A 17,205-nucleotide genomic window follows, 5' to 3' on the forward strand; every position below is an offset into this window, starting at 1 on the left:
TTGCTATACAAAAAGATATCCAAAAAGGTTTTGATTGAAGAGCAAAGCCAGTGGCTTACACTTTTTTTTACTACCATCTTTCGTTAGAATATTTAAAGGCATATGCACGCTAAGGCCTAATGGTATCATGTTTCTTAGTGAGAGTTAATAATGTGCTAATTAAATCAAGGTACATCTATGCAAAAAATGCTGATTTGTTTTTAGCATATCATTACATCTCATTATTCAGTTTTAGCCCAACCCCTTCGATGACGCCTTTGGAGCGCCTCGTAAATCTGATACATCCTATTTCTCAACTTTACATTTTTGACAAAAACTTGACTTTTTAAAAATAGCAGAAATGACTTTTGCAACTAAAATCGTAGATTACAATCCTACTACAGCAATTGTATGGCTACGTTTATTTTTAAAGAAAGATTGGCATTATTTTAATAAAACTGTAATATTTCTGTCCCGTGTTTGGGGTGTTTGGAAGCCCTCTGACTCCGCCTCTCGTAGTTAGACTCCCGCAGCCCGACTCCTCTCAGTCTCAGTTACGCTAGCATGGCGCTCAGGCAACTTCCACCTCTGTCTCACCTCTCTTTCCTTTACATGTTCGGCTATGATCTGAGAAAATATTAAACTTCCTTTGGACACGACTTAATCTTTGACTTCTGGGATACATTTTGAAAGTCATCGGGAGTGTTTGTTTTATTATCTAAGGACGTGGCAAAACGACCCAAGGCAGCGCTGCTAACTTGTAACGTTAGCTAGAATAGAGAGATACGGGGCGGTAGGAGAGGAGGAGCCCTGTTTTGGGAAAGGGGTAAGTTTAGCAGTTTTTGTGTCAGATTGATTTACTATTTTACGTTTGTTTTTTGGGTTGATTTGTATCCCATAACTCTAGTGTCATGCGTTCAAAGTATAAATATGAGTTCACGACCCCAATTATATCATTGTTGCTAAAACATTGCCGAGATAAAGTAGCTCCGTTAGCCCCTTGTGCTAGCAAAGTTTTTGTAAGTGTTTCTTTTACATATATATTTAAAATCTGCCAATCACCCTGTGTAAACCCTCAGGCGCTGAGTTTTGGGGGAATAACAAGACCAATAAGTGATGATACACGTTTCCCCGTGCTAGTATACTGTATGTTACGTAATGTTGACATTTTCCCGGAGTAATGTTGCACTACGTTGAACAAGTCTGGAAAATAAAGTTCGTGAGAATGTCCTTTTCTTTCGCAGGGACGTCATTATTGCCCTCTATTTTAAGATGAAAAGAAATATATAGTTCAAAAACCTTATTGATGTAATAAATCACTATTTTGACTTGTGAGCAGCAGCAGTTCTCGCCTTAAGCACCAGGATTGCAGGTTACAGGTATAATTACACACAAGGAGCTAATTAGATTAACTTTACCTTCAATCGTACATACACTAGTCTCTAACACAGGGAAAGCATGTATTTGTTTACGTTGAAGTATTCTCTTGTAATGTAAATATTTGCATAGAATCCATACAATAAGAGCCATATGCAGCAGAGTGTATGAATGACCCAATTCCAGATGATTAATCTGCATATGTCATTGTTCTCTTCAGTAGATGCAGAGGCCATGGCCATAACTGGGGCATGGGAGTGACGTGATGGCCCTGTGGCTACCTCCAAACAGAACCTGCTACCAGCGTCCTGCCCTCTTGCTCAGCTAGAGGCAGAATTTGGAGGATGGACGAGTCAGTGTTGTTGGATCTCCTCGAGTGCCCCGTCTGCCTGGAGCGCCTAGATGCCACGGCAAAGGTCCTGCCCTGTCAGCACACCTTCTGTCGCCGCTGTTTGCAAGGCATTGTGGGATCACGAGGTGAGCTGCGGTGCCCTGAGTGCAGGACTTTAGTGGAGTGTGCCGTGGATGAGCTCCCCAGTAACATCCTCCTGGTCAGACTTCTGGATGGCATTAAGCAGAGGCCGCGGAGAGCCGGGCCGGGGGCAGGAGCCTGTACAAATGGGACGTCCGGGGCGGTTGCCAGGGCGCACAGCAGTGGCAGCCGAGAGCAGGGCACCCCAGGTGCACAGCCACAGCGAACCCAGGCCAAGAGCTCCGTTGTCAGGGTTAGTACCGTTTCTCTCTGAGCCTCCATGGATCACCAAGCATTAATCTGTGTTTCCTATTGTTGAGGTCAAAATTAAACAATACTGGGAAAATCTGTCTGGATTAAAACCAGCATGTAAAGCTACTGCTGCTCTTCACAGCAGATTAATTGTTATCACTGTGATCTAAACGTCTGCCAGTTGAATAATGGTCCACACTATCCAGGTTATTCTAATTTGCAGTCTTTTAGAAGTTGTTTTGATGATAAAACGTCCTTTGACCTGGCTTTAGGGGAGAATATCAAGTTTAGAGTATGTTCATTCACATCGGAGCTGGTGCCTCTGGAATTGCAAGCGGCAGGCAGCAATTAAACTAATCTGCAAAAGGTGCCATAAGTTTTAAACTTGGCTCAGTGTAATTTTTTGTTCCACAAATTGAATTGTGCATTTATTACCAAATAAATGCTTGTTTTAATTCTTGTACCTTAAGGGTTGAAACTTTATCTTAGGCCAGTTGTATTTTCTTAAAAATTACACCTAGAGCCACGTAAGGTAGGCTGGAAAAGAGTAAAAACTCCAGTGCTATATGTACACATTACCCCAAGTCATTATAGTGTCTGTGACTTGAGGCTGTTGACAGTGGAACATTTCATTGCGTTTCCTCTTGTTTTGCCTCTACTCTCTCACTCCTCTCTCTGTGATGCTCTCTTTGTCTCTCACTCTCTCTCTTCTCTGCAGGAGTCCCCTCAGCTCTTACTGCTCTTAACTTATAGAACTGCAGACTTGCGCTAGAGTTTGCTGCTGTGGCTTCTGGCTGTGTGAACTACTGTGACAAACACAGGGTGGGTGTGCTGAGCCGAATGGTGCTTGTTTTAAAGTGGAGTAAATGGAATAGAGAAATGCAGCATGTGTCGTAGATTCAGTGTTTAAAGGGAGATGAAAGGGATGTGTTTTTTAATGATGCCAGGGGGAAGCAGCACCTTAAATGACCCCTGTATGCTTGAGGGAGCTTGGCTTTAAGTGAATGACAGTGTTTTGGTGGAAAAACAAGGTGTGGAAGGAGACACATCTCACTGCAAACCAACTGTTATTGTTATAGTGGAATATGCTAAACCTCTGGACCCAAAAAAGACCAAATTGGTTAAATATTTATACTTTTCTCCATCATTGTTTGAAGTTTGAAGACCAGTGAGTGTGCAAAGTATAGCAGAAAGAGGTAGATGCTGTCTCTATTGTCAGTGTTGCATTTGTGTGCTCTGTTTTTGCATTGTCTGATAATTAAACTTTTTTCATGTTAAGTTTTATTATTATTTTTTTTTTTTAAAGGTAAGGTCCTTATGATTCCCTGTCCTAATTACATCATTACAGTTTGTTTTTCTGGCAGTCTCTTTCAGATTTTTTTCAAGCCAGTGTGTTGAATTCCTTTCTACACCTTAATGTATTTTTTTGTAGCACACAGGTCTTCAGGAAAAACTGACAGAAGTTGATTTAAAGTTAAAAAGCAATGTGAAAAAGGAGGCATAAAAGATAAAGGAATAATGCAGGAATTACACTGGATTATCCCACCTTTTTTTTCTGAACGTCTTCTAGTCTATATATTGTCATGGGAAAAGTGAGAATTCAATCCAGCAACCCAGTTCTCCAGAGCTCTAAATTGTCCAAGCTCTAAAGGTGAAAGTTATCCACGCCTGGTATAACTTTCACCTCATTGCGCCTTTAAAACAAACAGTGGTCTCTTATTTTTCCACAGTTGTACATCTTCTAAAAAATGATGAATGTACTCAAGTCATAGTTTTTACTTAACATGACACACGCTGTAAAAATATGGCATTAGCTCAGAAAAATGCGGGCAATAGCCCTGGCCCGTTGGGTGTGTGTGAGGAGGCAGATGAAAAGATGTCTAACCTGGTGTCGAATCACGGGTATGTCGTAGCTCTGATAGTGTAGTTGCTACACAGGTATGGACATCAAAACGTGCAGCAAACTAGTACTGAGAGACAACTCAACAATATTTTTCTCATCCACTGATATCAAAACCATCGATACCTTTGTTATCAATTTTCTCATCACTGTGAAGAAGACATGATTAAGTTTGTTTTTTGTTAAAGCTACCATCTGTAATTTGACTGGCCGACAGACCCATGTTGTATTCTCACACTTACTTTTGTCTAACGATGTGCCTGCTTTGGCTTGACAGAAGAAGATCAGACACCACAGGTGAGACTGAACAAAGGCCAGGTGAGGGGAGGGGCAAAGGATTCACATTTGCCATCTACCGGTAAAACAAATCAAATAAACTTACAGGTGGTAGCTTTAAGTTCTAGTTCCAATGTAGCACTGCCTTGGTTATGTCCTGTGTTTCGGTTGAGTTTAGTATGTTTCTTTTAATGTGTGGTAGACGTAGATAATCACCGGTTGCGGTTGTAAGAACTTTTCAAGGCTTATTTTATGTGGCGGGGTTTCCCTACGATGTGAAAAACCTTGTTTGTTGCCAGTATTGAGCTGGATATAAAAAGCAATTTGATGTTTCTGTGCATGTGGATAAGGACAGAGAGTCTATTGCATAGGCTAAGTGACAGCTGGAAGCAGGGAAATTCACATTACTACAAGTAATAAGTAAATCTTGGATTTGAAAGTGTATGTCTTTCCATTTCTAGTGGTAATCATAGGAACACAACTGTATAGGGCATTTCAATGACCGCTATTGCTTCAGACTTGAGAGCATCCCCTTAGGTTTGATTTCATAGAGTAATCTTTCTAGAAGAGATGTTTTAGCCTTGTTCGTATCAAATTATAATGTAGTAGACTAGTCTTTTTAACACATAAAAAAATGTATCATACGTAAATAAGAATATGAACAGAAATGGTTGTTGAATTAACAAAATATACTTAATAACAATAACAACTACATTATCTTACATCTGGTGGATTCATTTAATTCTGCGCATATCCAGTTATAGGCCTTAATCAGACTAATGGCCATTATTCCCTTGAGCTTGGCATGTTTGTTAACCCATGGTGACTGCTTACAAGGACACGGCCCGCTCCTCTCTCTGTGAGTGACAGAACTGCTGACTATAAGCACAGCCATTCCACTGTTGTTACCAGTGACGACCAACAAGAGAAGACAGTTGTGCAGGTGTAGCATTTTCTCAACATAAAACCTGGATGTCAAAGTTCCTGCTGACCGCTCCTCCTAATCTTTACGCACCTCCTTGGAGGACAAGATGGTTGGATGACTCCTGCTGACTCCCTCAGACCCACTTGTTCATTGTTAGCCCCTTCTCTGCTGTTTTGGGGGGTACATCTTTGCTTAAAGCTGCTCCTTTGGTTCAAAGCCCAAGTGCAGCCAGTGCTCCGCCTTCAATTCTTCTTTGGAAGAGAATGAGCACCCAGGCTCAGCGGAGCAACCTGACAGGGGCACAGCAGGGGTTTTGTTTGGGACCCTTCTGATCTGTTTCACTGACCCACACGTGTGAAGAAGCCAGAGTAGACTATATATGAGGGCTGCATTTGTAGTCGAAAGGAAAGCTACAATCTTAAACTGCATGTGATTGCCTAGCCTGTTGTGTCGGTGGGTTGCTTTGGAGGATTTTTTGATCATTTGTTTGTACTGTCTTTTGTGCATTCCCTTGAATGTTTCACAGTTCGGTTCTCTACACTAAAACATTTCACTCTGTAGATGTGAATTTATGGGACAGAATCCTCTCACAGTGTGTTCAGTGCTCAAGGACAGAACAATTGTATACTGTGTAATGTATTGTCTGCAACTATCACTGTTGTTCTAGAATAATACGTTCATCGCAAAATGAAATAACTCTGTCCAGTCAATGATGTTTCCCTCTGTTTTTTAGGTTAATCTGATTATAGGGTACACACTGGCTGCCATCTACTATCCATGGGGTAAATGGAAACCTTGCCTCCTAGCACCCTCCTTTTCTCTTCAATGGTGGTGGTTGTTGCTCAACATTTTTGGCATTTCTTTTGATGAGGAGAAGTGAAAAAGTTTTACCTCGAGTTCTAAACTGCGGTCGTCTGTCTTATACACAGCCTGGACCATGAGTCATCTGTCTGCTGCTTTCTTTCCGGGATGTTTTGTCTTCCCTGTGCCCTTGTTGGCTCGTGTAACACACTATTTTGTTCACTCAGATTGAAAACAGAGTGTAGCAGCAGATTTTGTAGCGTGAGAGCAAGTGAAGTCAGTTTGGGAGCAGCCTAGAGGTCAAAGTTGAAAGTTCATGAGTCAGGTCAGTCATAGGTCGGACCCATTGAGAGTAAAAGAGTTGGAGATTACTGTGGAAGTAAAAATCCAGGAAAGGTTAGTAATAAACTAAGGACAAGATGTTTTTTGACTGACGAAGCCCTGATTCATTTTGGTCTGTGGTTAACAGTGTTTGAAGGAATTCTGTACCGGTACGAGATTCAGAGCAGAATGCTGTCACCCAGAATAAAAACAAATATTGTATTGAATTAAACATAATTTTTCAATGTTATGATTCTAATGTTCTAAAAAAAAAATTAACAGTACTCACCAATTGGAAAGAAGTGGGCAAAGAAAATGTATTTGGGTTTTATGAGATGTCTGTCTGCTTTCGTATCAGCTAATATTGCGATCTTTCTCTCACCTCCTCCTGGCGTTCTAATTAGGTTGTTTATTCTTTAACATCAGGAATTGTTTGGAGGCAAAGTTTGATCCTTTCGAAACCAACCCCTCACTGATTCTCTAACCCACTTAACCAAGATTCTGTATCTAAAACATGATGCAACAGTGGTATGTGGGCAGGTTTTTAGATTACCGTAACTTGTTTAGCCTTCTCTCCTCACTTAATTAGTTACTTGTGCAAAAAACGCCAATGTTTACCACTTCCTTAAGTGGAGGTATTTCTTTAAAATTCCTCTGTGCCTCCCGCTGGTCTGAAGTTGATGACTCACACTGACGTCCCTCTTTGATGACATCACTGTAATGTTCTGGGCCTGACCTCTGCAGCCTGTGTTACTGTAGCTGGTTATTACAGCCCACACTCTGGCAAAGGTAGAGGCATCTTTTCTCCCAGGATTTCTCAAAGTGTTTTGGTTTATTCAGTCCCACTCTCTCTCAACTCTCTCACACACTCTCTCTCTGCTGCTTCCTCTAAGTTTCCAACATGTTTATGAGCAGTGGTTTTCAAACGTTTTGCACCAAGCACCATTTCAGAAATCTATATTTTATTATTTTAAATAAAGTACATTATATAATCATGGATTCAGGACTGATACCAGATATAAATTAGTCTAAACCAGGCCTTCTGGGCTAAAAATATTTAAATTGGGATTTGCGAAGGACAGTTGGACAAAGCAGAACTGAAGTCCAGAACCTACCTGGATTCAATAAGATCTAAAGCAGGACCCAGGAAAGTTGCAATTAACATTTTAAAAATCTGCCAAATATGTAAGAAGTGGTGCTACTGAAATCCATGAATCCAGAGTTTGACCAATTGCTTATTGCCACTGTGGCAACCTACCGAGGGCAGAGGGTGACTTTAGCACAGCACTTTTTGAGACCCCTTCTCAGGCCTTTAGCTAGGTTCCTGATCAACTATTGGGATAAGTTTTATGACTTTTACCTTGTATTCCTTAATTTCCTGTATTTCTTCTTGTTTATTTTTCTTGTCTGTACCACATCCCTCTGTGGCGTCTAAATACTGACTGGAGCCTGTTAAAGGTGTAATGAGATTAGGCTTTATTAGACAGTGAGCTGCTGCTGCTGCTGCTGCTGACTGCTGACTCTCATTCTACACAAACACACCACAGTCCACCAACACTGAGCATCTATCTGTGCAGTTATACCTGGGCAGATGTGCAAAGTTAAACCAAAAGATGTGTAATGCTTCAACATCCAAATATAATCAGTATTTATTTTATTTTTCATTGTGCTCTGGACAGTGGTTGTAGCATGCTCTGCACTAACTATGGTGGTCCTTAAGGTGCACGGTAAATTGGTTGCAGAGCTGACACAACTACAATGGGGACACATTTCTAATTGTTTTGACTTTCAAACATTTCTTTGGCACATCTACATCTTAGGCTGTCATTTGTGCACTAGGGATTGGATGATATACGATAATATCGTTAATCGCGATAAAAAAGGTCCGCAATTAATCGTTCGTGTCATTTTTTTATAATCGCGATCATCGCACACGATTATAATCGCCTTAAGGCACCACACTGCCTCATGTTTCCAGTTCCAATACAACATTTAGATGTTAGTTTGTGGTGTTTGCCCACTCTGTCATAGCAGTGACACTTGTTAGCTTCTATGCTTATCTCTGTCTGAACTATATTCTGATCCGTAACGCTCCACAGGAACGTACAAGTGTGCGCCTCACCCGTGCGCACAGATGAGACGCTAATGTGGGCACATCTTAGATTTTTACCTACAATAATGCAAAATGCAGAATAAAACAACACCTTTTAAAGAATAGACAAATTAAGTCTAATTCATACAGCTGAACACAAATGTGCCAGAGCGCATGGTCCGAATGCGCACTATGTGCACAGAAGCAATGATAACGATTATACATGGTATATTTTACCTACAATTAAGTCAATAGCAGAATAAACCACGCTTACCGATCGAGAACAGCATCCAATCCATCAAAAAATAAGGTCCTTTACTCCTGAGTCCACTGTGGGATCTTTACTCTTTGCCATGAACCGCTCCGGGTCCGAGATGCCTCTAGTTTAACTTGTACAAACATCCACAGTGTCCTCTATCACATACTCCCTTTGGTTTGTCCGTTTCGTCATGTTTAAAATGCAAAACAACAGTGCGTAAAATGCCCCATTATGCACACATTTCTGTATCCACTCGTTTCCCAATTCACCAAAGTGCCTTAATTAAAAAAATTAAGTGTTCGTTGACGGGCACTTGCGTCACTTCCGGCGCAACAAGGACTGGTCCATTTCGACAGCATGGCATTGAGGAGTACACATTTTCTTCCGGGTATGTCTGTTTATGGAAAACCATGGCATGTGATACATCATCCTGTCCCGCTGCTCATTGGCTGTAAGGGGAAAACGTCACTAAATGTGTGTGATGTAATTGGTTGATTCTACAAGGGGAAGAGTGGGGCGTAAACTTTCAGTCATCTGCAGCACTGATTTGCTGTCTGCGGCCTCAGTAACCCACAACCCCCACCTTACTGGCCAACACTGGTGTCAATCACAAGCTAACACGTGTGTTTAGCACTGAACAAAGTTGGCGCTGTCAGAAGTTTATTATGCCTGAAATCGACAAAAGAAAGGCAAAGAAGTGACAGAGCAGATTTCATATTTGGAGTACTTTCCTGCAGCAGATTGGACATGGAGAATCTTATTTTGTGGACATAATTTTTTGACTGGATTATATTCTCTGGACCTTTACGGAACAAAAGAGACCAACTTTGTGTGAATATGTTGATTTTTGACAGAACCAGAGCGCTCAATGGTAAGTGAAGTCCAGATTCACACTTTGTGACTTTTCTGTAAAAACGTCTTTCCTGTCAGCACTGTGGTGATTGCAGGTGAAAATGGTTTGCATATCCAGAAAGACAAGCGCCGCAACTTTCATTTGATGTGTAGATTGTTTGTGCGGGTGACGCAGAAGTGTATGTACATTGCTGTAAAGTTGTAAAGTAGGCCCGGGCCGTCGGAACATTAACAGGTTAATAATTATCTCGATAATATCGTTAATCGCGATTATTTTGGCCATGATAGTCGTGAGTCTAAAATTTAATATCGTCCCATCCCTATTGTGCACCCTCTCTCCAAGTAACATTTCAACTCAACTGTACCATCTGCTTAATTATTCTAACCAACACATAGTTACATGCCTGATGAAGAAGATTCTGTTAATTTTCCTATTATGTTATTCAGTGATCCTTCAGTATAGTTATAGTCAATATAGGCAATATAAGTATTATGTTATTTACATGTTTTTACTCAAAAATTCTGTATCTATCTACATTTTATTGAGTTATTACTATGTCACCAGCGTCTATGCTCCATACAGTCCTATCTTAAATGAGTCTCATCCTTACCGCTTTCTCTGCTCTTGCTCCTCTTGTTGTTGTTGTGGTCAGTTGTGAGGTATGAAATAACAGTGTTTCACAGCCTGGCCTGACATCACTCCCTCAGAACGGTTCAGAAGATATAATCATGGGATTTTACTTCAACCGACAGGAGCCTGCTATTGCCCAAGGCGGCTCCTCCTCTGGTGATGGGTGTGCTCTTTTAGTCACTTGATATGTCACGAACTGCATTGTTCAGCTCCATTGAAGTTGAGGTGAGAAATACTGAAAAAAATACATATTATTTTAGTCAATGGTCAAGTTTTTGAGTGTATGTTAAATAAAGTCTCCAGTACCAGAACTATAATTTGGCATCTTTCAGTTTCTAAAATGTGTTATAGTTATAGCTGATATTTTAATTTTCATATAAACCATTTCAATATAGCATTATTATTCCAAGTAGATATATCCCTCACTTTCCTTTGAAGGTTTGCTGGGTGAATTTGATCTTTTGCCTGTGATTTGCTTTAGCTGTAGGAATGCCAGTACTATTTGCAGGTCAATGTTTAACCTCTAAACACTGGGCCTGTCTGGTCTCGCCCTCTTATGTTCAACGTCTGCACAGAGCTAATGTGTCATTGGTTAATATCAATCTGGAATCTATTTCAGTATCCTTGCTCCATTTCTCTTATGACCAAGTATTCAATTTGATAGATACATTTCCTCCTTTCATTTTGTCTTCTTCCTGATGTCTGCTTCCAGTGTAATGTTCATTTTTGTTTGACATAGTGGTCATGACAGATGCCCTCCCCCAAACAGCAATTTAAATGTATCCAGACTTACTCACAGCCAGTAATTCAAACAATAAGACACACTTTTGAGGAGAGAAGGTTTGCCTACATCGCATACATGTTCAAATACGTGTTGGACTCAAATTGAACAGCTCTACTCTTGTACTTGCTTCTTCTGCCTTATAGTTGCAGTTGCCTAGCATTTATTCCTTGCCTCTTCAGACTTGTATATTAGCTCCATACTGCAGATGTTGGATAGTACAGTTTGGATCTCTGTAATATATTCTTATGTGTGGTGTGGGGTTGCTCTGGAGGTTTTGGGTGGTCCTTCCTTGTGCTGTCGCTCTGTCCATCTGTCATTCTGTCTCAGGTTTGTCACAGTTACAATGCAGAGTCAAGCAGCCGCGACCTCCACAACTACAAAGCAGTCACCTGGTCAAAGGCAGCCTTTAATCTCTCAGCTGTCTGGTCCACTCATGCGCACTGTATTGCAAATATCTATAGGTTTATTTATATCAGTATATCAAATGTTAATATGTATTATATAAATATATTGGGATCTTACAATATCAATTTATTGTGTTTCCCCTTCTCTTGTTCTGATTGTTGATCTGTGCTGGTCATCCATGGCCCGTTTGACCACTGGCATCTTAAGTGTTCTGTTCCAATCCCGAGGCAGATCCATGCTTCAGAGGAGCCTAGTTTTCAGTTGTTTGACCCCTGACCCCGGGGCTATTAGTGGTCATTGATATAACAGCAGCTGTCTGTAGCTCACCTCTACCTCAAGAGCATTGTGTGGTCTGTGGATTGTATTCTGTTTTAGTTTTGTCTTTGCACTTCCACTACCATCTCTAAAGGCTAGTGTTTTCCTTTAAGACCTGAGGGTGCTGTTAATCTGCACTGGCTCCCTGGTGCCGCATTCATCACCAGAGTTTTAGGAGGCCTCTGCAGTGAGCCTGGGCTGTGGGATAGTATATCACAGTTATTTGTTTTTAAATGTGTTGTTTGCATAAAACATTCAAGCTCTTCCCAACTAAGACACAGTATACATTTAACTTCCTCCTCATTCCCTTGGTGTAGCATGGAATGATTCATCCAAATTGCACAAGTAGCAAATTGCATAGTCTGCAGTCATTTACTTATGCCATATAATGTCATGTTCATGCAGAGAGCTAAATACTGTTTCCATGGATTCCAGAGCTGTACCCTGCTAACCATGTAACTTGGAGATCTACAAGCATGTTCTGAATTCATTTACGTTTTGGCCTGAAATTTCTCAGCCTCATCTTGATCATTCATTGTCTCTCCACATGTGCCCGGCCATGTGTGAGTGCTGTTGACCAAACTACACTAATGTTTGATTGAATGAGCCATTTTGGTTCCAGAAGGATTCATTCAGACTATTCCCATTACACAGGTGTTGCAACCCCTTCTGTGGGCAGACAGAGCACTCTCTAAATGTCCAATTTGGTTCCCCACCATAAAGATGAGTAATATTTAGTCTAGAAGATTAAAAATCATGTACGTATATTGTCTATAATGAGTAAAGCTTCAAGTATCAGTCAATTCTTGCCCACACCCCTACTGTGATCTATTCTCCACTGAACCATAACTTGCAGTCTATTTTAGGAGCCTCATTAGCCGCTGTGTACAGGCACATCTTGATTAATTTAGAGGCTGCAGCATCTGCCACAGTGCAGTAATGCTATTTAAGAGATTACTGAGGGCTGCGTCAGCATTTCTGTCTAATGTATCTTGTTTACAAAAGACGTGACAAAAGAAGAAGCGAGCGGCTAAGGTCATGTGGACTGGGACTAGGTCTATAAAGTATTATGAGATTTTCTATTGTGATATTGATATACAATATTGTTACGGCTCTAGGACTTAAGTTCTTTGGAGGATTGTTTCCCTGCCTGGCCAATTCTGTGGCTCACCTGCAGCTGCCTCCCCTACTTACGGAGATTCAGCTTACCTGTTCGGGGCTGCTGGCCTGCGTGTGACCAGTATGCCATTTTGTATGTCTGTTTGTTTTGTTAGTCACTTGTTTGTCCTTGTTTCTAACTTTGTGTGTGAGACACAAGTTTAGTTTTGTTTTAGTGTCCTTTTAGTTTGTCACTCGATTCTGTTTGTAGGTTTACGTGACTCGTGTTTTGTTTTGGACACTCATGGTTTGTTTTTTGTGTTATGTGTCCCTTAGTTTTGTCACTTGTTTTTAATAGACCTTTTAGACCAGTTTTTCTGAGACACACTTGTTATTTTTGGTTTTAGTTTAGGTTCTTTTTATTTTTTTTACTTTTGTTATTTTGCCTTTTACAACCCTGTACATTAAATTACTACTTTATTTTACCATCTTTCCATCAGTTTTTTTGTTACTTCTCTGACCCTCGACAAGCTGAGTTGTAACAAATATATGGATGTATAATCACATTCAGGATCATTAACAGACACCACTTGAATTCCATTTGCATTTAATGGCACTATAACCGTGTTGCAAACGTCCATCAAAAACAGACTGGAAAGATTAATAGTACTTATTTTCTCCTTGTCTATAGATGTGCAGAACTAGCAGCTCCATGTTACCTCCAATGTAGTGGAAACAGGAATGGTCAAACAGTCTGGAAAGAGAGGTAAACTGGTCAGTTTCGATGGAGCTGGAGAAAAGGCGCAGTGTGCTTTAGCCCTTTGGCATCTCTGTGCCAATATCTCGCTTTGTTTGTCTACCAGAGGAGGAGTAACTGCAGCTAAAGGTCTCTGCTGCCCACTGCTCTCACATAATACACTGGACAATGGACTGTAGCAATATTCAGATCTCATGATACCATATCACTTCATAGTATAATATTTACCAAACTACAAATGAGCCTTTAGAGTAATCATTGTCATATTCCACAACATTAAAACTAAATGAGGTTATAATGACAGTAATTTCTATTTATTGCACTTTAACAAAGCTGAGTAGTTCCTTACTTTTTATATTGCAAGATCACATTTTTAATCAATAAAAGATAAAGTAATGTATAATTTATTCAGGCATTCAAGCTTCTTTTGGGCACCTTAACGTTGACATTTCAACCAATTTTGCACAGAGTTAAGCAATTCAAAAGAAGATTTTAAACAATAACTACTGGATTCAAGATACATTTTATTGTCAGTAAGCAATTTTACTTTAAAATGTTTCTTTTTTTTCCTTGTGGATTTGGGCATTGATCATGGTGTAAATTGAAGTTTCTGGCGCTGAGCAGAGCAGGTGGCTCTATGAATGACCAGAGGAACAAAGGGCCTCAGACTCTGCACGCTTTCAACCGCACAGTGAGAGATGTGGGGAAACGCTTAGTATTCAGCTTGGAGGGACGGGCTCAGTGTGGAGATACTGTGACATTTGTAGGCTAATCCAGCAATAACTCAGAAATTAAACTGTACAAGGCAATATGTGCTTTCTCTGAAGGTGCTGTTGAAGCAAAGCAGTGAATCCAAATTCTATTGATTAGTATTAACACCAGTTCCCATACAGATGACAAATCTCCAGTGAACAAATGAGCTACACCTTCTCCTCAAATTAAACCAAGTGAACATTTCCTTAGTTTTTTTCCCTCCACAATATTCCTTTTAACTTTAACCTTTTAGCTTGTTTTAGGCATGTTTTAGTTTTTTAAGGGACACTTTCAAGTCAATATTTATTTATTTATTTTTCATTTTGTAGTATGTTGCTGTATTCTGGAACATTCCGGGCAAAGCAATAACATCTCAATGGAGACAAGCAAGTTAGTGTTTTTAGATTAGATTAGTACATTTTTAGTGGATACTATATTCCCATTGATGTTTGTATGCAGGATGAATACAATATGAAGACAATATCTTCTCCATAGGGATGTAATGATATCTAAATCTCACTGTACAATATCCATTGCGATATTCTGGGAACACTAAAGGTATCATAGAAGGGCTCACGATATTGAACTTATGCCTATAATACACTTGTCCCTCGCAGTTCACCTTCTTCTTCCTCTTCATAAGTACCGCCATCTGCGTGTCGCTGTGTTGTTGATGTGAGTGTGGAAAGCGTGCCACGTATGATCCTATTGACTCAAACTGTCTAAAGTCTGATGTGTGGAATTATTATGGATTTGAAAAACAAGACCAACATGATGAGTCACAATCTGCAGAACCTGCTGGAAAGAAAGATACGGCTCCCAAGGGCAAACACCAGCAACTTGCATGCACATTTGCGAGACAACCATCCTGCATTGTTTGACAAAGTTTAGCTGAAAATCCATAAGTAACACACCATGTGAAATAAACTATTGAATTATTGCTTGTTTTAGTTTGGATTTGTATGAATCCGCATTTGTGTCAACTTTGCCATCGTTACATTAGCACTAGCTGAACAGCATTTTGCACAGCTGATGCAGCTTGCTAGTAGTGTCGCATGGTTTTACAACAACCATGAATTAATCTGAATACCTGATCTATCTATCTATCTGATTACCTCCTAGGGCCTGGCATCCACATATGTGGACAACACATTTTGGGTTGTCTAGGCCACAATACAGTTTTTCTCTGCCAGGTCCTGGTGTCCACATATGAGGGCGTTACACTGCCTTGGTTTAATAATTATCGTGATAATATCGTTCATCACGATTATTTTTGTCACAATAATCTTGTCTAAATTTTAATATCATCCCATCCCTATACTTTACTATATATTAAATACGTATGGCATACTGTCTTTCAGCCTTATTTGTTATAGTGGAGTATTTCATGCCCATAGAGCAGGGCAGTTGACCCATAGTCTCAGTACTGTGATGTGGACTCAGCACTTGGATCTTTGCTTGGCCTTTCTGCTCCATTAGATTTTCAACTTCATTTCTCTGACACCACTCACTTTCTCACTCTCTCTCCATCACAAGTGGGTTCCTGTGAGAACATTTTTTAAGTTCAGTGTTTGAACTGGCTCTGAAGCACAGCTTTTAGCCAGTCTTCTTTATGTAGCAGACCGGGTGATCCCTTGGCCACCCACCTCCAGCTATTCCCCCTCATCTACCCACCCAGGTAAGTGAGCAAAATATGCACATGTAGCACTGTACAAAGAGTACAGGGATTTCAGTCTTTTCACATGCACCGAAACCCCTCATGAAAACCATATGGGAAACAGCCATAAACTCTCCTTCCTGCTTCTCTTCTGATGACTAATCTGCAGCTTATGCCATGCACGTAGCTCTGTAATGTCTCTATTGTACGTGCATGTGCTGCAGGTTTTCATAGACCTTTTCACCTCTGCGCCTCAGCCTCTCAGAGGAATTTCAAAGTGTTTTCTGCTAGAGCACGTTCAGTCTAAGGTGAGAGCTCTCAAATGGAGGAAGTTTGCCTTTGATCCCTGGGACTAACGCCAAGATTCCCAGGAGACCCCTGGGCTGCAGCTGGAGGCTTGGACCTGCCTGTAACAGTGTAGAGGGTCTGCAGGGGTCACAGCATGGTTACCCTTTAGAGAAGTGATGCAAGAGATCTACTGTATATTTGCCTTTTTTATTGGTTGACTGTTACCAGCTTGGCCTTCAGAAAGATAAATTGGCAAGAAATATGATATTAGGGTTGTCAATCAAAGAAAAAACTAAATAAATCTATAAGTGTATATGTAAATAATGTGCACAATATTTATCAAGACCTGAATTTTTGCGATGAAAGTTATCATTTGGTCCTCAAGTTACATACAGATTTTTCAGCCAATCCAACAGTATTTGTTATTGGTTGGGGGAACGAACTTGGGTCATGTAGTTGCCACATTTATCCAAATAAACAGACCAATTTTCACAATAAACTAAGAGAAGATGGAGACGGGTGATATTCTTGGACTCTTGATACTACCAAGGAGCGTGTAAAATCTAGTGCGCCACTCCGTAAAATGTTGGAATTTACCGTTATCTGCCTGATACATCTTTCTTATGTTTAGAGCCATGATATTATGTGCTCTGGTTCAGTTTTGTATACAAATTGTGAGAAGACCTGATAAATGTGTTGATCTAAACACTATTGGATTTATCCTTACACAGAAGGAGGAAATGCATGTACAGCTGCTCTTCTGACATGTTTCCAAATGTAAATAGCATCACTTTCTAGAAGCTCTTAAGCTGACCTGGGTACTCAGAGTGCACACTGAACAGAAGGAGAGATGCAGGCCTCTGAAAACTTCCTGTCTCTCTCACATGTTCAGGCTCCATCTGGCATCCAGACTGCTGCCTCCAGACTCGGGGTTGGCCCTCATTTGCTCTGGTGAATGAAACAAACAAGTGCGGGCATTTGCCGGGATGGCAACGCTTAGAGCAGTGGGCA

The 17,205-nt window shown here is 40.5% G+C and overlaps 1 protein-coding gene across 1 annotated transcript in view; it reads left to right on the forward strand.

Annotated features, from left to right (window-relative positions):
* The first annotated feature begins 525 nt into the window (after positions 1 to 525).
* sh3rf1 (SH3 domain containing ring finger 1) overlaps positions 526 to 17,205 on the forward strand; it is a 45,439-nt gene continuing 28,759 nt past the window's right edge. The window contains exons 1-2 of the mRNA XM_033965343.2: positions 526 to 805; positions 1,577 to 2,081. Coding sequence (XP_033821234.1) covers positions 1,701 to 2,081 — 381 coding nt within the window. The 5' untranslated portion in view covers positions 526 to 805; positions 1,577 to 1,700. The remainder of the gene's footprint in view (positions 806 to 1,576; positions 2,082 to 17,205) is intronic.

This window comes from Periophthalmus magnuspinnatus, chromosome 4 (assembly GCF_009829125.3).
Source record: "Periophthalmus magnuspinnatus isolate fPerMag1 chromosome 4, fPerMag1.2.pri, whole genome shotgun sequence".
Taxonomy (NCBI): domain Eukaryota; kingdom Metazoa; phylum Chordata; class Actinopteri; order Gobiiformes; family Gobiidae; genus Periophthalmus; species Periophthalmus magnuspinnatus.